Raw genomic sequence first — 21,483 nt, forward strand, 5'->3', positions numbered from 1 at the left:
AAAGGACAAGGATGGGAAACTTGAAGTTTTCAAAGCTAGATTGGTCGCAAAAGGTTACAGGCAAGTCCACGGTGTGGATTACGATGAAACCTTTTCACCAGTTGCAATGCTAAAGTCTATTCGGATAATGTTAGCAATCGCTGCATATTACGATTACGAAATATGGCAGATGGATGTCAAAACTGCTTTCTTAAACGGCGTTTTAACAGAAACTGTGTTTATGACACAACCTGAAGGTTTTGAGGATCCAAAGAATGCTAAAAAGGTATGCAAGCTAAAGAAGTCAATCTACGGATTGAAGCAGGCATCCAGGAGCTGGAATATACGTTTTGATGAAGCAGTCAGTGACTTTGGTTTCATCAAGAACGCAGACGAATCTTGTGTATACAAGAAGGTCAGTGGGAGCAAAATTGCTTTCCTAGTATTATATGTCGACGACATATTACTTATCGGAAATGACATTCCTATGTTGAACTCTGTCAAGATTTGGCTTGGGAAATGTTTTTCGATGAAAGATCTAGGAGAAGCACAGTACATATTGGGCATCAAGATTTACAGAGATAGATCTAAAAGGATGATTGGACTTAGTCAAAGCACTTATATCAATAAGGTGCTTGATAGGTTCAAGATGGCGGACTCCAAGCGAGGCTACCTACCCATGTCTCATGGAGTGACTCTAAGCAAGACTCAGTGCCCAAAAACACTTGATGAGCGTAGACGAATGAATGGGATTCCATATGCATCATTGATTGGTTCAATAATGTATGCTATGATATGTACACGCCCGGATGTTGCGTACGCACTCAATGCTACGAGCAGATACCAGTCAGACCCAGGAGAGGCGCATTGGACTGCTGCCAAGAATATTCAGAAGTACCTGAAAAGGCACAAAGATGACTTCCTGGTCTATGGTGGAGATGATGAATTAATTGTTAAAGGCTATACGGGCGCAAGTTTCCAAACCGACAAAGATGATTTCAGATCACAGTCTGGGTTTGTCTTCTGCCTCAACGGAGGAGCAGTAAGCTGGAAAAGTGCTAAGCAAAGCACCATTGCGGATTCTACAACTGAAGCGGAGTACATTGCTGCACATGAAGCAGGAAAGGAAGCTATATGGCTAAGGAAGTTCATAGGTGAACTTGGTGTAGTCCCCTCCATTAAAGGACCAATAGCCCTGTATTGTGATAATAACGGAGCTATTGCACAGGCAAAGGAGCCTAGACACCACCAGAGAGTCAAGCATGTACTTCGTAGATTTCACCTTCTACGAGAGTTCGTTGAAAGAAAAGAAGTCGAGATAAGCAAAATTGGAACTGATGACAACATATCAGATCCATTGACTAAACCTCTGCCGCAGGCGAAGCACAACTCGCACACTGCAACTATGGGAATCAAGCATATTGGAGAATGGCTTTGATGTCTCTGTTTAATGTTTTAAAGTTTTAGAGTTTAAATCTTTGTAAAACATTATTGGTTAATCATTCACAATAAATGAAAAGAACTCATTTTTCCATTTAATTTGTGGTTTATTAAATGATGAGTCCCTTCAATTTGACGATATATTCAAGATAGACTGTTAGGACCAGTCCTGTGACTAAGAAATGTCTATCAAGTGAACTTGAATGTCAAAGGTTGAAAATGGTCCCTAGTCGGAGTTTTCTATAAAATTGGACGCATAGAAAACGTTAGACGACTAGAATGCAAGATGACTAGTAGTTCTGTTTCTTGAACTATGTGGACATGGCAATGTCATAATCATTTGCATAGATACTTACTTTGGGAAGACTAGTATCGGACAAGACCTATGAAACTTTACTGTAAGAGATGAAAATCTGTTATAAGTAAATTTCATTAAAATTATTAGACACTAAATCCTCAATACCTGAGTGATTTGAGATTACTTGTTTGAGAACTGGTTGCTTTGACGTTGACCAACCGTCGCACCGTAAAAGGAGGCTATAAAGGCAACGCTCAGGTAATCACCTATCAAACGAAGTCTAATCTCAAGATCGCAAGATTGGGATTGTCCTCCCATAAATCGGGATGAGATGCTTAAAAGTTGTACAAGGCCACTCGGAGAGCTAGAAACTGTGAAATGCATGGCCGTGCTCGGATGAATCATAGGCTATGATTATCTGTTTATTTGATCAGTTGAACTCTGAAAACGAGGAACACCTCTGGACATAATAAGGATGACAACTCTTACCTTATGTTCAAGAGCAAGCATCGAGCGACAAATGAATTAGGAAATGCACACTTGTCCCTAAGGACAAGTGGGAGACTGAAGGAAATAGTGCCCTTGGTCCAAGTATGCATTCAATGTTAAGTCTAATAAATGCGGTTCAGTATTAATTAACAAGTTAATAATTCAGTGAGATCAAGTGAGCTGAATGCCTAGCTAGAGGCCGCTTCAGTTCAAGTGGAATTAATGATATTAATCCACAGCTTACTCTTGACTGAACCCGTAGGGTCACACAAATAGTACGTAAACGGATCAAGTATTTAATGGCATTAAATACTCCAACTATGGATATTCGGAATCGACGGATCTTGGTTTCAGTGGGAGCTGAGATCGTCACAGGCAAGAAATGAATACTCCGGAAACGATGATATTGCCGGGAACGGAAATATGGATCGTATCGGAAATATAAATATTATCCAAGTCGTAGATGTTGCCGGAAACGGAAACATGGTACGTATCGGAAAATATTATCGGAAATGGAAATATTGCCGGAATCGGAAATATTGCCGGAAACGGAAATATTGTCAGAATCGGAAATATTATCGGAATCGGAAAATAATTCCGGAAACGGAAATATTAAATATTTGTTCGAAACGGAAAATGATTCCGGAATCGGAAATATTAAATATTGTTCGTATCGGAAATAAATTCCGGAACCGGGAATTTAATCGGAAGCGTATCGTACGAATAAACATCGGACGAGCTTGCTAGACGCAAGGCCTAGCACGAAGCTAGGCCCAACGCCTAGCAAAGCCCGCGCGCAACCGAAGCAAGCAAAGCCCAAACGCGAGAGCAAGGCCAGCAGGCGCGCGCCCCTCGTGGGCTGCGAGCACTTGCTGGGCCTGGGCTCAGCGCGCGCGCGCGCACGGCGCCCCTCGTGGGCTGCTGCGCCTGCGTAAGTGTTTGTGCTTGCGTACGAAACCTTGATCGGTTAGGATTCGTATAAGATTGATTCCCTAAGTCTACTAGATAAATTAAGTGATTGAATTTTAGATTAATTCAGATTCACTAAATCGTTTCCTAGTAGGATTCTAATATCCGATACCCATGCCCTATAAATAGGTGATCAATGCTCACAATTTATAACGTTTTTTTTCAAGTATTCAAAGTGAGTTTTTGAGAGAAAAATTCAGTCACATACCTTGCCTAAAAGTGCCGAAATTATTAGTACCTTAAGGGCGATTCTAGTTGGTCAATCTTAAGGCGGATTCGGACGTGCTGTGGACTATCTACGGAGGGACGACACTTGGAGTCCTAAAGACTTGTTCTTGTTCGGTTCGGGCGCAGCTAGGGAAGGCACGCAACAAAGAGTATGCATCTAAACTATGCTATATGATTATGTGTAAATAATATGTATTCCTGGCTAAATGGTTTTTCCGCATGATTTATGAATTGTCATATGTATCATAACCTAACAGATGGTGACTATACATTGATGATGAGGGGATATTTTTTTGACTTGAATGAGGCAGCAGAAGAAACAGGGGACATGAAACATTTAGGTTTCCATTTGACCTCAATGAGTCACCAGAGCAGCATCAATTCCATTTGCAACAACAACAACAACAACAACAACAACAACAACTAGGGAACAGAGGTCATCAACGCAAGAAGAAGGCAAGGCTCAGTTGTGACACAAGGTTGCAAATTCTGATGTGGTTGTTGAACAACCACCACTAAAGGGACAAAGACAAACCATATTATGGAGCATTTAAACATGTTGCTCAAATTTACAATGTGCATCCAAGAACAGTCAGAAGAATATGGAGGCAAGCAAGGCACAAAAAAGGCATTCCAAAGATACAACATGGCAACAAAGGCATAAAATGCAGGCAGGAAACGAATTCAAGTTGAACAAGACACCATCACAAGTCAAATCATGGGTGACAGAACATGCATAAGGGATTTGGCAAAGATGTTCCATATTGGAGAAACAACCTTTTGGAGAATGATAAAAAGAGGTAATGTTAGACCACACACAAATCCTCTACATCCTGGTTTGCAAGACCCCAACATGGTACAAAGAGTCAAATGGGTTATAAATTTACTAGAAGGGGACAATCCACAAACAAAGAGGCAATACCAACCAATGTTTGATTTTGTGCATATTGATGAGAAGTGGTTCTACTTGAGCAAAAAAGCACAAAGGATGTATTTGGGGAGGGATGAAAGGGGCAAATACAAATCAGGAAAGTCAAGCAAGTTTATACCAAAGGTAATGTTCACAGCAGCAATTGCAAGGCCAAGATTCAATTCTCAAAATGAATGCACATTTGATGGCAAATTGATGATCTTTCCATTTACTTATCAAGAAGCAGCAAAAAGGAATTCAAAAAACAGCGACAAGGGAACAATGGTCACTAAAGTGGTTGAACCAGTCAGAAAGAAGGAAACAAGCGACATGCTCATCAATCACATTGTACCAACAATGATGCGAAAATGGCCTCCAAGTGAAGGTCCAAAAACAATATCCATACAACAAGATAATGCAAGAACACACATAACTCAATCTGATATAATATGGCAACAAGTGCATCAACAAGGAGACTTCACATTCATTCTTGTTCAACAACTACGAAACAGTCCAGACTTGAACATATTAGATTTAAATGTTTAGAAGTATTCAGTCTTTAATGTACAAGAAAATGCCAAAGGATGTTGTTGACATGATGGATGCAATGAACCAAACATTTTATGAGTTAGAGGCAAGAACACATGGAAATGTCTGGTTATCATACCAATATGTGATGAATGAAATACTTAAGGCCAAGGATTTCAATGATTATGATCTACCTCATGTGAACAAGGCAAGACTTTTGGGTGAGGGAAGGTTACCAGTTCAAGTTATTGCACCAATGTGGGCAGTACATGATGGATGAGAGTTCTTGTATGGTACACAAACTAGAGAAGACACTTAAAATGCACAAGATATGCCAGAGGACAACAATGCACAGACAAATACAACTGAGGAAGCAATGACAAACATACCAGAGAGCTCAAATGCACAACAAAACAGAACCAGTCAAGCATGGGAAGACATTCCAGAGAGCTTAAATGCACAAGCAAACATATCAAGTCAAGAATGAAAGTCTGGGAAGACGGGCAAGACATACCAGATACAAACAGAGCATCAAGGGACTTAGGATTATGGGGTGAAACAAGGATACAACACTTTTGTGTTTTGTGGACATGTATTTTTGCGGGATAATTAGTCACTTTTGGAAGCATGAATGTAAGCAATACATGTATGAAAAACATTTTGTAAGCAGAGTAACCTTTTAAAATGAATGAAGCATTTGTTAATCTTAGTTAAGTTGGTTTAGGGTCAAGTATTCACTGGACATTCAAATACACATTCACATTAACACATCTGCTTCCAAATGTAATGAATGAACTGTACATGTCCATTTGTACAAGGAAATTCATTCCAATCAGAAGTAGACATGCAGACATATAAAGTGAACTAATAATTCAGTTTATCAACCATCACATCATTGCTAACAAATGAAAGATTCATCACAGATCAAATAACATAAGATCTCAGAATGTCCCTAAGCATCATTGACAAACCCTTTCCAATAATACTCAGCTCTTGAAAAGCATCATTAATGCTAATGGTGCATGAGTATTACTGAAAATAACTGGGTATGAGCCTCAGAAAATGAAGACTCATCACAGATCATACTCACAATCACTAAAGGTAGTTGTTTCAAACAAACACAAATCTCAGAATATTAACAAGGTAGTTGTTCCAATAATTAATAATACCTCAACATCCTTTTACAAAAGGGAATAAATACATTCAAATTTATACATGTGAACTGAAATTGACTCCCTTTTCAAAACAGATCATGGTTTTAGGATCTCAGATGTCCCCAAACTTCATTGAAGCACACCATGTAAATAAACCATTAGCACACATAAGCCTCAAACAACCAATGGTTGGATGCTAACGGCGCACTGTGGTTTATTAAACAAGTTGGCTTCTCAACAAATTGAAAGACTCATCATACACCAACACAACATGGACAAATTGAAAGACTCGTCATAGACCAACACAAAAAGGACAAACTGAAAGACTCATCACAGACCAACACAACAGGGACAAACAGGGTCAAATCAGGGGGACATTTCTTAACACAGGGACATAAGATCACTTAACACAGGGACATAAGATCACCTAAAATGCCTCAATTATTTTAACATGATGTTATTTTTTATGTATATCCAACACAAACAGGGACATTTCTTCATGGTTAACTTCAACACAAACAGGGACAGTTCATCAAGTAAAAATCAACAGAAACTGATACATTTCATCAAGTAAAGATCAACATAAATAGGGAAATATCACCATGTAAAATTTTTATGATCAATAACTAAAGGGGCATGAAATCGTTAAGATAATCAACATATAAGGGACATATCATCATATGAATAAAAATAGGGGAATATTTCATGATAAAACCTTCCAAACTCCACATGCATCAACAAATCCTCCTTCAACAACAACAAATCAAACCCTTGCCAGCAAGCAATCACACTTGCTGGCCTACAATTTCAACAACAGCTAAACATGCAATCTAAAAGGAAAGTAAAAAAATAGAGAGAGAGGGAGATAGGGAAGAAGAGAAAACTCCCCTTTGTAGACATGCAACACCGACAAAGTTAGGACCTTGAACATGCACCCTCATATTTTAACCACCGTCATCGGGACCGTCGTTCACCACCACCGATTGCGGTGGTTTCTCAGAAACTAGGGTTTCAGATTCCCCCACATGCACGCCTTCAAAACCGCCACCAGGGGACTTTGGTGGTGGTTGATCATGAAGGAAATAATGCCCTTGGTCCAAGTATGCATTTAATGCTAAGTCTAATAAATGTGGTTCAATATTAATTAGCAAGTTAATAAATTCAGTGAGATTAAGTGAACTGAATGCCTAGCTAGAGGTCGCTTCAGTTCAAGTGAAATTAATAATATTAATCCACAACTTACTCTTGACTAAACCCGTAGGGTCACACAAATTATATGTGAACGGATCAAGTATTTAAGTGAATATATTATTCATTAAGTACTCCATTTATGAACATTCGGAAACGACGGATCTCGGTTCCAGTGGGAGCTGAAATTGTCAAAAGGCAAAATAAAGAATACTCCAGAAATGATGATATTGCCGGAAACGGAAATATGGTTCATGACGGAAATATAAATATTATCCAAGTCGTAGATGTTGCCGGAAACGGAAACATGACTCGTATCGGAAAATATTATCGGAAATAGAAATATTGCCGGAATCGGAAATATTGCCGGAATCGGAAATATTGTCGGAAAAGGAAATTATTTCCGGAATCGAAAATATTAAGAAAACGTAAATATTTGTTCGAAACGGAAATGAATTCCGGAATCGGAAAACGAATCGGAAGCTCGGCGAGCGACAAGCCGGCAAGCGATGCACGGTTTATCATCTAAATATAAATTTATATGAAATCTGGTAGTCAATTATCATCAAAGTAAAGCTTATAGATATTCTTCGAATTAAAATTAATGATGGATAAATTTGTTATTGCTCATTCGCCGCGTTTTATTTATTAAAACAATTAAAACAAATAAGGGGTACTGAGATAAAATTATTTTCATTCTCATTCACCACTTGTGTCAAGCATAAAATTATCTCAACCACATTTCACTTCGATAGTAATATCCACTTAATACTAGCACACTCACCCCATAAACCTCATTGCCCGATTATATAACACCCCCCTACACCATTTACTTTATTCAGTTAGAGATGACTTTAAGGCGGGGTGGTCCTGCACACATGTACCCGCCTACAATTCTCATCCCCATCCCTGCCGTCCATGATAGGATTGATACACACCCCTCCCAATCCTCGTTTCGAGAGATACAAAATAAAATTTATCATCGCTTCATCACCCCCCATGTATTCACAACCGCCTCAAATTCACCCCTAGACTCAATTTTTTTTGGTAAGACAATTTTGAATTTTAAAACATTATTCTAAAGTCTTTGACAAATCGTTTGTCTGATTAGATAAAAAGAGTAAATAAACAAAACATTATAATATGTACTCCTAAGTTAGTAGTATTATTTTTTCTATATATGTAGGATTAGCAACGCAGGCGGGTCAAATCTAAAATCCATCACCGCCCGTTCACCCCGCAACGTATACATTCTTTAACCCCATCATCCATCAAACTTTTCTCCATCTCCGCCCACTCAGGAAGGATGCACAAAGGGATCCCCCAAAAAACTTTCCCCACTAACTCTTTTAGCCTGCATATCCGTACTCATCTACAATTCTTATCCCTATCCCCTCCATCAATGATAGGAATGATATTCATCCCTCCAATCCCCGTTTTGAGAGGTACAAAATAAAATGCATCCCCTCTTCATCGCCCTATCCCGTGTATCCACATGCACCCGCCTCAAACCCACCCCTATACTCAACCCTTTTTTTGGTAAGAAATTTTTGAATTTTAAAACTCTATTCTCGAGTATTTGACAATTAGTTTATCTGATTTGAATAATTAAGTAAATAAACAAAACATTATAATAAGTAAGTTATTAGTATTTTTTTTATATTCATAACCAACGTAGTAGAACTTTTAGTAAGTGTTAGTTATGCATATTATAATTGGTAAAAAGCAATGAACCATTTGATATTACGATTCCCGACCCTATATTTTCGGAATGTGTATACTATTTGCTTGAGATTATTGGGCTGTAAAATATTTGATGTTGTAAATTATTTTAAGTTTAATTATTTACATTAACGAAGAGGCGAATCACTGAGTGACATTAGTCATCACCACATTGATTTCCACTATTTTAGTTTAATTTTTGATACTATAAGATAATCAAATAAAAGAACGACACTTTTCAGCACCATATATTTAACTGTATAAGATATAACCATTACAACGTCTATGGCTTATGGAGTTAGAAATTCCAAAATCATCTCTGTCCTATAACCCCAAATATGATATATTACCAAATATTATACATCATATCATAATATCAATCCACTTTAATTATTCGACCAAAGATTCATTCAAAAATTTCATACCCCTTTAACTCGTCCAAAATTTTTATCTTATTCATCAACTTTTAAATCGAACTTAATATAAATTTAAAAATGCAAATTTTAAATTTCTCTAAGCTATATGTATGTATAATGTATACGATCATCTGTTCTCCTTGTTATGTCTTTTCATATTATAGGCTTTTGATTTTTATTACACTTTTTTAAAATAATTATTAGAAAATTATAACTTCATTTTTTTTTCATTCTCATCCATCACTTAAGAATCCATGCCTAAATACTAAAATCATATTATTAATTTTGTTATTTCGTATTTTTTTCATAATATTACACCGTTCAATGTACGAAGTACCTTATAAGAATAGTATAGTTGTATCTAGAAAGTACATACTACTAAACAAAATTATACACGGTACAGTAAACAAATTTATTCATGGAACTATATTTATAATCATTAATTAATAATATTCTATTAATAATAGTACTATGTAGTAAAAAAAATTAACAAACTTAGTTTTGCATTACAAATTAGTAAACTTTGTTAGACCAATTGTGGAAAACATTGCCATCATATTTTCTTATTCTTTTTGAATTATTCTCATTTAAATTTTCATTTGTTTTCTAGAATTTTAACATATTCATTTTCAGTTTTTATATGAGTCTATAAAATATATGTTTACCTTTAAATTAAAATCCTTATATTATATAATAAGGTCCCTCAAAAAAATAAAAATCCCTTATGTTATGGAGTATATTCTTACATTATATTGCATTACGTAATATTTTAATTATGAAAATAAATGTTGCAAAATTGTTGGATACACATTAGTTAGTATGTAAATTAGTAATGACTAATAAGGTAAGTGTAACAACTAATTTGAGACGGAAGGAGTACTTCATAATATTCTTAAGGTGCATCATACTTAATTTGAATCATGGTCCACTATCTAAATTGCGATGTGAATAACCAATAACATAAAAGTCAAAAGGTTATCGAGGAAGTCGCAAGCCAGGCTCAAAATTTCTGTTCAATGAATTAATTTAAGAGAAAATTTCCAGTTACGTTCCCTGCTCCAATAGATTCACTAAGACATGATTAGCAGGCTCTGATCGATAATGCTAATATTCTCCTCAATACAGTATCTCTTTAAGAGTATTTTTTTTCTTTTATAGGTCTTGTATACAACGAAATCGTATTGTACACAACACATTCCGTAACATTTTTGTAATTTCGTGTAATTAGTCTTCTCATATACTCCCTCCGTTTCAAAATGTTTGTTACGTTTGGATTTTGGCACGTTTATTAACGTATAATTAATATCTTTTTTTTTTTTTAAATGTTCTAGATTCCATCATAAATCTCATTCCATCTTTCCAAATTCTGACATTTATTACTCTCTTTGAATATAGTGCAAATATTCTTTCATCTTTTATTATAAAAAATATACCTCAATCCACTAATCATTGAAACAACCAATAAGATTGTTTTATTATCAAAATGAACCAATAATTAAAAATCACACAAATTGCTAACTTGTCATAATGTGACTTTTGGTGGCATGAGATTTATTGAGTTGAAAAGTTAGACCAATTAGAAATAAAAGTTGGCTCAAAAAATAATAATAATAACAAGTTTATAAATAGAAAGATTCTTTATGTAACAAACATTTTGAAACACTATTAAAGGAATACGTAACAAACATTTTGAAACAGAGGGAGTACAATACACCAATTGTATACACTAGTATTTTCATTTTCATCCTCGTAATGGACTTGTGTTTTTCTTGAGATGCTCCAACCTGAAATGCATAAAATAATGGGGCTAATTAAGTATCAATAATGTTTGGCTAGAACGATCATGTTCCCATTAACGTCATAAACATACAAAATGGCCCACATTCTAACGGATACCATTCACCCAAACATTAACTGGAGCTCCTTGATTATTGTGTTAAAATGATCCTCCATTCTTTTATTCGGATCTAGTACATCATTTATAATATACACACATTTGAAGATCGTTCACTGAAATTTTGACCTGCCCACATGTACGACTCTTGCATTTCTTTTTTACTAAATCAAGAACTTTTAAAATTCATTTGCAAAGTTAATAAATTTTTAACCACAACAAGTATCTAATAATTCTAATTATATACACTTGGAATCCCAATGTCTATATTATGAGGACATTTACTAGTATCCTAATTAACCCCTACTCCAAAATTATTTTTTGGACAAGTTTGAATTAAGAAACCAAGGCAGATAATTTGTAACTAATTATTATTTTTGCATTTTCTTCTCATTTTAAGGTATCCACTTCCATTTTTTAATAAAGAGTCATCAGTAACAATATGACGATGTGAATACAATTTATTCAGCTTTTCATAACACCCTCAAAACTTTACTGATTAACTAACAAAATGACATTTATATATTACGACCATATGATTAGTATATACGTAGTGTATATGGTAAAAGTCACAAAACTTGTTGCATCTTGTTTTTCCTAAGAGCATCTCCAATGGTTGTAGCTAGGGACTAGTTTGAAATTTAAAAAAGTTTCAAACTAATAGCTAGACCATTGGAGTGAAGATAATAAATTAGCTTGGCCAAGCAAATTAGCTTAAACAAGCTAATTTGCTTGACAACTAGCTCCCAAATTTGCCAAATAAATAATTGACAAGTGGAACAAGTAGGACCAATTTAAATAACAAGCTATTTGCTAACCATTGGAGCATAAATTAGCTAGATAATAAAATAGCTTGAAATCTTATGTGGCATAACAAGCTAATTGTCAAACTAGCTTACCATTAGAGATGCTCTAAAGCCATCCTAGGTAGTTGACATTGTGCTCCACCAAAATTGCCATGTGGTGATATTAATTAATTTGATTGTGTTTATCCATTAATTATAATTGTATTAATGTAATTAAGGGCAGTTGGACCAAATCTAGGTATTGTTGTAGCTAGTTGTATAGAAGTTAGTTTATTCTTCTTCTCTAGACTCTAGGCGGTAGGCAATGCATAGATGACAAACATTTGACTAATTGTGCGCAATCTTATTCCACAACTTCAAAGATTCTCTCTTTGACCATCTCATGTACTACGAACGGAGTATTCAGCAAGTGACAATGTGATCCCCCCTCAGCCAAACCATAATAACTTTTGGGACGGGAATCGGATTTTAAGTGGACATCAACTTTCCTGACTTATAACTAAGGAGTTATTCCGTAATTCTTAACTTTAACAGTGTAATACGTAAGTCTTCTTCTCATTGATATGGCCTCCTATATTTGTGCATCAGAAGTATAGAGTGTCCACTTCACCAGAATAAAAGTGGTTCCATCATAAAATTTAAACTATATAATAAAGGGACTGTTAGCCTTGTGAAATGAAGACTTCTCTCTTCCCTTACTAATATAGAATACTTATATACTTCGTATAACGTTTATGGGCCAGAACAACGCTTAGTCACTGAAAATTATTAGGTGTTCCCGGATATCCGTGCACCTAAAGATATTTTTATTTCTTTTATTGATCCTTATCACATTTTATCTTCACAAAATAAGTAGAAAATATAAAAGAGTACAGTACACCTGACTACATGTAATCAGGAAAAAATATACTTTATCACTACCTCATAAGGGTTGTGTGAAACCGCACAGTTGCACACCTCAAAATCAACTCACCGGCTCACCGCCACTAAGTCACATGGTTAAGGAAACTAATTAATTTGAATTATTCTTGCAAATTAAAAGGTATGCGGTCTATCAATCTACTGTACAATCAACGCCTTTTGACTTTTGAGGCTTTTAGTTTTTCAAGTTACTATTATTATGAAAAAGTAGAAATGATTCATAAATACAATGATGTAGACGAGATTTAATTTTAAAGTATCGTGAAACTTGTTTATAACTTTTTCCAACTAACCGAAGTTTACCACAAGTGATTTGTTTTTTGTTGTTAGCATTTGGTTTACCGTTAGGGTTAATCAGGATAGGTTCCAGTACCCTCCCAATTACTGTTACAGGTGATCGAACACGGTCCTCCCTACCAAGTTCAGCCCTAATAACCACTAAACCAACATACAATTAGTTACGCTACAAGTGATTATAAGTTTATAACTCTTCTACAATAAGATGGTGCCTTTATTGATCTTTACACATTCAAAAATGATAAAGGTCGCAACATGCGACCTTTAAGCCGTGTCACAATTATGACATGGCATGCTTATGTGTCATGATTTAAATTGGAAACTAAAATATTTAACTTTTTAAAACTATTATACATGTTTCAAAAAAAAGTAGGGAAATCTTAATATTCTAATTTGTTTCCTTTTTTATCTCGAATACCTTATTTACATATTTTCATAGTAAAAATATTGTATTGATAGTAAAAATAATCTGATGACGCATACCCTACGTGGCGTCTATGTGTACCAATTAAATTCCGACACTTAAGATTGCGACAACTAAATATTGTCGCAACTTGCGACCTTTATCATCACCCTTACACATTTGCCAAAGCGACAATTAATAGAACATTAAGACACGAAAGAGTACACACCACACTATATAAGTATATATCCATTCATACTTGATTCTATATCCTACAAAACACTTCTTGTTTCCTCTCTCATCTCACATTCTCACTCATCTTCTTCTCCAATATTCTTTTAGTTTTGGAAGATAAAAGAAGGCAAAAATGGGTGTGAAGGTGTATGGGCTTCCAATATCAACATGCACAGCAACAATATTGACTTGTTTGCATGAGAAAGAAGCTGAATTCGAGTTTCTTCCTGTTGATCTCTTTGTTGCTGAGCATAAACAACCTCCTTTCCTTTCCAAAAATGTAATTATTTTTCGGTTTTTTTAACGACTGTCCATATGGAGTATAAGTTTTTCTTTACTTGCATTTTTGTTTCCATCTTCTATACATTGATTAATTAATTAATTGATACTCCGTATTATATTAATGGAAATAATGTTAACAATTTTCTCTTTTGTTTCCTCAGTAGTAGTTTAGTATTTTGGCATTTATTAATTTATTATAATGTTTTCATACACATTTTATGCAGCCGTTTGGTCAGATTCCAGTACTTGAAGATGATGATCTCACTTTGTTTGGTACATTTTCTAACTCAATTACTCCCTCTGCTTGTAGATAGTTTTTTTTGTAAAAAAAAAAAAAAAAAAATTTAAAGGAAAGATAGTTTTTTCTGTTTCTGAATACTCTGTATGTATTAATCTATAATTTTATACTACCCTTAATACTGTTATGGAGTAATATTGAGTTTTTTTTTTTTTTTTTTTGACAGCCACACAAACAATAGTAATATTGAGTTTATTACTGTTTAATTATTGGTTGCTCTGTTAAAACACTTCTCAACATTTTACTGCTTTTCTTTGAAGGGCATACTAAAAGTATGTGTCTCATGTAAAATGTAAATGTTGGGAAAAGTAGAGGACCACTTTTCTATTATCACAATTCTAATGAGAAGTAATGATAAAAATATTAATGTGGAAGTCAATTAGTTTAGTTGTTAAAATATATGTTGGGCGGTGAGCCAGTGATATTCAAGACTTAATATTGAATCTCGTTTATATCACTTGTCTGTTTGCGTTTGTGACTTTCTCTACAACAAAATAATACTATAAAAAATTAAGGAGATTAACTAGAATCAGCTTGGTCTTGAAAATAGCATTCAAATTTTACATTCTTTATTCTTGGATAAAATTGTGAGTATTTATTACTCCGTATTTTATTTAACCCCGTAATGTAAAGTATCCCGTGAACTTCTTTATGAAATGAAAGTACTTTGTATCAGTAACTTTTTTTTTTTTTTTTTTTTTTTTTTTTTTTTTTGAGGTGGAAACGGAAGTAGTATAAACGAACTATTTCTCTATCGTTAATACGGGAGTATTAGTGTTACAATATCGACTCCCCTCGTGCGGATGGTTCCTAAATTTATTTTTCTTACTTTTTAAAAAAAAGAAAAAAGTATTACAATATTGAATCTACCCTCAAAAAGCTCTCAACCTTTAAATTAAGAAAATCAGTGGGTCAAGCTTAATACATGGGCCTTGCAAGATGATCCACATCCACTGTACCCGTTGGTAAAAACTGTACATCCATGATCCAAATGGTAAGGAATCTAATCTAATTACAATACTTATAAAAATGGTTGTGTAGGGCTAACTAAACAGGTTTTCTTTATTCTCTTCCCTAATTACCTTTGGTTAAACACCCCTTCAAAATAAGCATTGAGAATTTGAGATGTTTTACTACGTTGATAATCCTTTAACACTCTGAGCAATGTTTGGTATGAATCCTGAAAATAAAATGGACTGGAAACAAGCAAATTACTTTTATTAGTTGTTTGGTATAGTTAAAGAAAGGGAAAATTGTACTTCTTTTGTTCATTTTTTTCCCGCAATGTTTGTCATTTCACGTATGCAAATGCACTGATCATTAGTATCTTTAGTTCTCTTTAAGCAAAAATTATAAAAAGTTAATATTTTGACAATACACATAAAGACGAATCTAACAAGATCCCACATGAGACTATGTTTTTACCTTATAAATCACCAACAATGATCAAAGTACAATATGTGAATAGTATAGAAAATACAAACGTTGCGAGTATTAAAAACTGGAGAAAGTATAATATTTGAATCTTTGGGTGTTGATTATTTAATACGCGTTGTAGGTACAACTAATTTATGTTTATACTTTAAGCTCGTTTGGTTGAACACTTTCCTAACTGAAATTACAAATTCTGAAGTATATTATGTTGTGAAACTTCAGAATCGCGAGCAATGTCATCATACATAGCAGAGAAATACAAGGACAATGGAACAACAGATCTATTAAGGCAAGGAGACCTAAAAGAAGCAGCAATAGTAAAAGTATGGATGGAAGTAGAAGCACATCAATACAACCCATCAATCCAACCAATCATATACCAACATTTTGTTGCACCAATTCAAGGCAATACTCCTGATCAATCAATCATTGATTCAAATCTTGAGAAACTTGGTAAAGTTCTTGACATCTATGATGAAAAGCTAAAGACTACCAAATACTTAGCTGGGGATTACTACACCTTAGCCGATCTTCATCATCTTCCTTACACTCATTATTTTATGACTACTCCTTTTGCTACTTTGATTAATAGTCGCCCAAATGTTAAGGCTTGGTGGGAGGATATCTCTTCTAGACCCGCCTTTAAGAAAGTGTCCGAACATATGAAGTACGGGGAGAATTAATAAGATTCACCAGGGGTTGCTACCAACACGTACTCTCTATTTGTGCTTGATTAAGTGAGGAATGTTGCAATATTTTGTATGATTAATTGTTTGGCTATTTTATGGTATTAATACCATTACATCGTTCAATGTTGTTAGCTTTTTTTTTCTCTCTCTCTTTGATTGCTTAAATAAAATCTTTTTTTTACCGACTTTAGTTAAATGAAATCTAGCTTGTACCATATGATTAAAGTTTCATTTTAATAATATTCAACTACCTTATATGATAGACAAGGATAAAAAGGGGTTGCACTCTCGGGGATTAAACGTTTGACATTAAAGAACATGTAATCATCGACAACCAACTCTATTCTAAACAATGAAAGTGGGGTGTGTGTTTGCACGTACAATGCGATTTAATGGCTAATCTAGAAGCTATAGCCTATAGCGCACTAGCATAAACAATAACAACTGATAGGTCCCGTGAATGATTCATAGATGTAGGTCTTGTATTTCTGAAACCCTACCTCACTCCGGTCATTTCCACGAGAGACATAAGCAAGTGGGCTTGAGGTTCAACAAGGTAATGGGTTTACGGTTTACCACTTCTAGATCCGACAAGAATGTAGTTGATTTCCCGTGTCAATAGGGTAACACTTCTGGAGGACATCACTACCAATAGTTATGTGAAAATTGATGAGGACATCACTAAGGCATTGGGAAAACGATATTTTTTATCCTAACTCGATAAGACGACAGGTTATATACTTCCTCTATTCTTATTTATATAATACAATTGACATTTTAACACTATCCACACAAACTCCTTTGATTTCAATTTATGATTTAAACTTAAGAAAAAAACATGGTCATGTGGGATCTTGTCTGATTCGTCTCAATAAATATTTTTTAAATATCAACTTTTATAATTTTTTCTTATCCAATACTCCCTCCGTCCCGGAATACTTGACCTGTTTTCCTTATCGGATCGTCCCTTAATACTTGACCTGTTTCTAAAAATTGAAATATGCTAACAATATTATATTATTTCCCACTCCACCCCTATTAATCCACCCACCCCCTATTCCATACAAAAAATAATTAAAAATTCAACCCCTACTCTCCCCCAACCCCACCTCTTAACCCACCTCCCACTAACTACATTAAAATAATACCCCACTATCAACTACTACCTATTAAATAAATAAGTCAATTCAAGTTCCTTAAACTCTGTGCCGATCAAACCGGGTCGAGTATTCCAGGACGGAGGGAGTAGTTATTAATGTTTGAAATCGTACATTGACAAATATGAGTAAATAATTGTGTTATATAAATAAGAATATAGAAAGTATTTATTATTTGCATAATCCAACTTGAGAGGAAGTATCAAGCCATATAAGGTATGTAGTAGCTAGATGGGCCGTATGTTTAGGCCTCATACTTGTATTTAGGTGTTGTACTTGCAAGCCGTTCGGATGGAGGTTGAGAAATTGAGATTGAGACTCACCAAATTGACACAACCAATTGGGAAATTGTGAATAATTAAGAACATGTTTGAAAAATTGGCTAATTAGATTTCACAAGGTTAGACTTTGATTCCATAATACTCCGTAAGCGGTTGCATGCATTGGTTGGAAGTTCGATGGATGAATTTCATGCATGCATTTTTATTGGTTTATAATTCTGATATATATTCATACTTACAAATATAAATTTAACCAACTCAAACAAAAACAAAACCCATTAATTTTCTCTAATAATTCAATAAAATAAAATGGCATCACAGTCCACAGGAAGTAGAACAAAAACACCCTTGGTCTTCAACGTAACAAGGCAGCCTGCAGAGCTAGTCCCTCCAGCAGGGCCCACCCCGTACGAGTTTAAGGAACTTTCTGACATTGACGACCAAGACGGCCTCCGTTTCCATGTCCCGGTAATCATGTTCTACCGTAGTGAGGACGAACACTCGACCCGGTCCATCATCACGGGCCGAGACCCGGCCAAGGTCATCAAGGAAGCTGTGGCAAAGGCATTGGTGTGGTATTACCCTTTCGCTGGGCGGCTTGTGGAGAAATCCGGGAGGAAGCTGGTGGTGGAGTGTAATAGGAAAGGGGTCATGTTTATTGAGGCGGATGCTGATGTTACTCTTGAGGATTTTGGGGAGCCACTTCAACCTCCTTTTCCTTGTTCTGAACAACTTATTTTTGATGTCCCTGGTTCTACTCATATTTTAGGTACCCCTTTAATTCTCATCCAGGTAAATTCATCGATTTTATTACCATGTCTGTTAAATTAATCAATACTTGTTCTGTTACATTAGTAAATTTTATTACCCGTTGAAATTATTCAGAAAAGATGGATTTAGGTGCATCATGCATTCATGCATCCAAGAGTGTGATAGTTGTTATGTATTTTTGTACAAAGGTTCTGTAAAATTGGTGTTTGTTTTTAAACAGGTGACTAGACTTATATGTGGGGGATTCATATTAGCACTCCGATTAAACCACACAATGACTGATGCTCCAGGCCTAGTTCAATTCATGCGCGCAGTGTCTGAGCTTGCCCGTGGGGCGCAATCACCGTCAATTCTGCCTGTTTGGGAGCGCCACCTTCTCAGAGCTCGAGATCCGCCCCAAGTAACCTGTGACCACCCAGAGTATGACGAGGTAGTTGACACTAACAGCACGGTTAGTCCAGTTGATGACATGGTTCACAAGTCCTTTTTCTTTGGTACGTACTATCTCCGTTGCATAATACTTGCATCATTTCTTTTTTCACATATCCCAACATGCTTATTTGAACATGAATATCTCTAATTGTGTATAAGTAAAAATTAGAAAAAAGAAATGATATTAGGAATCCTCACATGTATACGAATTTAACAAGATCTCACTTGACTATGTTTGTCTTTACATAATGTGAAAGAATAATTGTCAAAGTTAGTTAATGAATAGTGTTCAAAAGAGAAACGATGCATCTATTGCGGAACGGAGTAAGTATATCTAAATTAGTACTTTTTGCATTTCGATAACACTTTGAATTTTGACACTATCTATAATTATATCAGGGCCCACTGAGATAGGTGCTCTGAAGCGTTTCATCCCGCCAAATATAAAAGCATCAACATTCGAAATCCTTACCGCGTGTCTATGGAGGTGCCGCACAATCGCCCTAAAACTCGACGTCAACGAAAAAGCTCGACTCATATGTATCGTAAACTCTCGATCCTCATTCGGTCCACCATTACCTTCTGGTTTTTACGGCAACACCCTTGCTTATTCGTCAGCTATTACCTCCGCCGGTAATCTTTATTGCAACCCGATTGGGTACGCTTTAGACCTTATCAAAAAAACCAAGGCTAAAATCACACAAGAGTTCATGATGTCACTTGCTAACCACATGGTTGTCAAAGGCAGGCCCCACTTCAATGTGGTTCAAACCTTCTTGGTTTCTGATGTTACTCGGGCCGGTTTTGATGAATTGGATTATGGTTGGGGCCCACCCGTTTATGGAGGGAACGTCGTAGGTGGAACGGATTTTGTAAGTGTTTATATTGGGTTAAAGAATGGGAAAGGAGAGAAAGGAATTCTTGTTCCCATTTGTTTACCCAAGAATGCTATGGACATTTTCGTTAAGCAGTTGAATGGGTTGTTATCTGAATTGCCGGATCATCCCATTTTTAATACAAGATCATCCACTTCTATTTCTTCTTCTTTGTGACCAGAGTTCGAATCATCTATCTAGCAATTTATGTACTATTAAGTATCTTACTTCACTTAACTTTTTTGGTGTCGTTTTAAGTTTATCCACACTCTTTTGTGGGATAATGATTCAACTTTTTGTGAGGCTTTAAAATGTTGTAACTAGCTACCCAGTTTCGGGTATTTGTTAATACCCGAAATTTGTTTTTGATTTAATTTTATCCAACTCGTTGGCTTATAGATCCATCCACACTTGTTTATTTTTTTAACTTTCAAAATCATAATCTAATAAAATGTCAGAAATATAATCTTGTCAAAAGTTAGTATATACTACCTCCGTTTCAGAAAGTTCTTTACGCTTTGGAAAATGTGTCCAAAGTATGAAAACTTTGACCGTAAATTCCCACTATTATATACATCGAAATGTTACATGTAAGATCTTGTTAGATTTGTCTCGTTATTCATTTTGAGAATATTAATTTTTTATAATTTTTTTCCATACATAATTGGATATATGAACGGTCAAACATTGCACCGGAATCCGTGCAAATAGTAAGTGTAAAGATCTTTTTGAAACGGAGGAAGTACTACTAATGAAGCTTATACGTACATTGAATCATTTCAATGAATCTTTATGTACCGAACAATAATTGATTTCAAAGGTGGGATTCTTTTTAATTAGTTCATGTAACTATGGAGATAAATACCAAGTATTGTTTTAACCAACAACTTTATCATGAGATAGTTTTGTCCATAACTTTGAAGCTTAAAACTGTTTCACAAAACTATAGGTTTGATTCCGTCTTTTTTTGTTCTTTACGTATTTCGTTTAAGGTATTCTATTTTAATTTTTACATTGAGTATATTTTCTTTTATATTTTGATACTCCCTCCGTCCCAAAATTATCTTCCTGCTTTTCTAAACGAGCATCCCAAAATTATCTTCCTGTTTCTAATTATAGATGTACTAACTTTTCACTTTACCCTTGTTTGAGACCACTAAAATTAAAAAAAAAATAAGAAAAACTAATTTAATAACACAAAAATCAGAAAAAGAGGAGGGGACCATTTGATGGAAAAAATGACCCCATATTACCCCTATTTGTGTTGAATCTGTGTGCTTTAAATCTGAGCATTTTGATTGGTTGAGAATAAATATTATTGTATTCTTATTGGTTAAACTATTTTGATTAGGATCCATGTGCAAAGGAGGAGGGGACCATTTTGCTTA

At 35.1% G+C, this 21,483-nt stretch overlaps 3 protein-coding genes across 3 annotated transcripts; all 3 read left to right on the forward strand.

The window, feature by feature from the left end:
• The first annotated feature begins 4,121 nt into the window (after window positions 1-4,121).
• LOC110795453 (uncharacterized) lies at window positions 4,122-4,859 on the forward strand. The gene has a single exon (XM_022000469.1). The coding sequence runs from the start codon at window positions 4,122-4,124 to the stop codon at window positions 4,857-4,859; it is 738 nt and encodes a 245-aa protein (XP_021856161.1).
• A 9,044-nt stretch (window positions 4,860-13,903) lies between these two features.
• LOC110795462 (glutathione S-transferase F13) lies at window positions 13,904-16,780 on the forward strand. Its single transcript, XM_022000476.2, has 3 exons — window positions 13,904-14,156; window positions 14,383-14,431; window positions 16,113-16,780. Exons 1-3 carry the CDS (start codon window positions 14,010-14,012, stop codon window positions 16,571-16,573), a joined length of 657 nt encoding a protein of 218 aa, XP_021856168.1. The 5' UTR covers window positions 13,904-14,009; the 3' UTR covers window positions 16,574-16,780.
• A 1,327-nt stretch (window positions 16,781-18,107) lies between these two features.
• On the forward strand, window positions 18,108-20,547 carry LOC110795452 (benzyl alcohol O-benzoyltransferase-like). Its single transcript, XM_022000468.2, has 3 exons — window positions 18,108-18,809; window positions 19,009-19,282; window positions 19,620-20,547. The coding sequence occupies exons 1-3, from the start codon at window positions 18,327-18,329 to the stop codon at window positions 20,270-20,272; spliced, it is 1,410 nt and encodes a 469-aa protein (XP_021856160.2). The 5' UTR covers window positions 18,108-18,326; the 3' UTR covers window positions 20,273-20,547.
• Window positions 20,548-21,483: the final 936 nt, after the last annotated feature.

This window comes from Spinacia oleracea, chromosome 6, assembly GCF_020520425.1.
Source record: "Spinacia oleracea cultivar Varoflay chromosome 6, BTI_SOV_V1, whole genome shotgun sequence".
Classification (NCBI taxonomy): domain Eukaryota; kingdom Viridiplantae; phylum Streptophyta; class Magnoliopsida; order Caryophyllales; family Amaranthaceae; genus Spinacia; species Spinacia oleracea.

Bases quoted from the DNA above. Each gene is read 5' to 3' on its own strand.
- LOC110795453 (XM_022000469.1), top strand. From the start codon at position 4,122: ATGGGTGACAGAACATGCATAAGGGATTTGGCAAAGATGTTCCATATT.
- LOC110795462 (XM_022000476.2), top strand. From the start codon at position 14,010: ATGGGTGTGAAGGTGTATGGGCTTCCAATATCAACATGCACAGCAACA. The intron at 14,157-14,382 runs GTAATTATTTTT...CATTTTATGCAG, and splicing joins CTCCTTTCCTTTCCAAAAAT to CCGTTTGGTCAGATTCCAGT. The intron at 14,432-16,112 runs GTACATTTTCTA...GTGAAACTTCAG, and splicing joins TGATGATCTCACTTTGTTTG to AATCGCGAGCAATGTCATCA.
- LOC110795452 (XM_022000468.2), top strand. From the start codon at position 18,327: ATGGCATCACAGTCCACAGGAAGTAGAACAAAAACACCCTTGGTCTTC. The intron at 18,810-19,008 runs GTAAATTCATCG...GTTTTTAAACAG, and splicing joins CCCCTTTAATTCTCATCCAG to GTGACTAGACTTATATGTGG. The intron at 19,283-19,619 runs GTACGTACTATC...TAATTATATCAG, and splicing joins TCACAAGTCCTTTTTCTTTG to GGCCCACTGAGATAGGTGCT.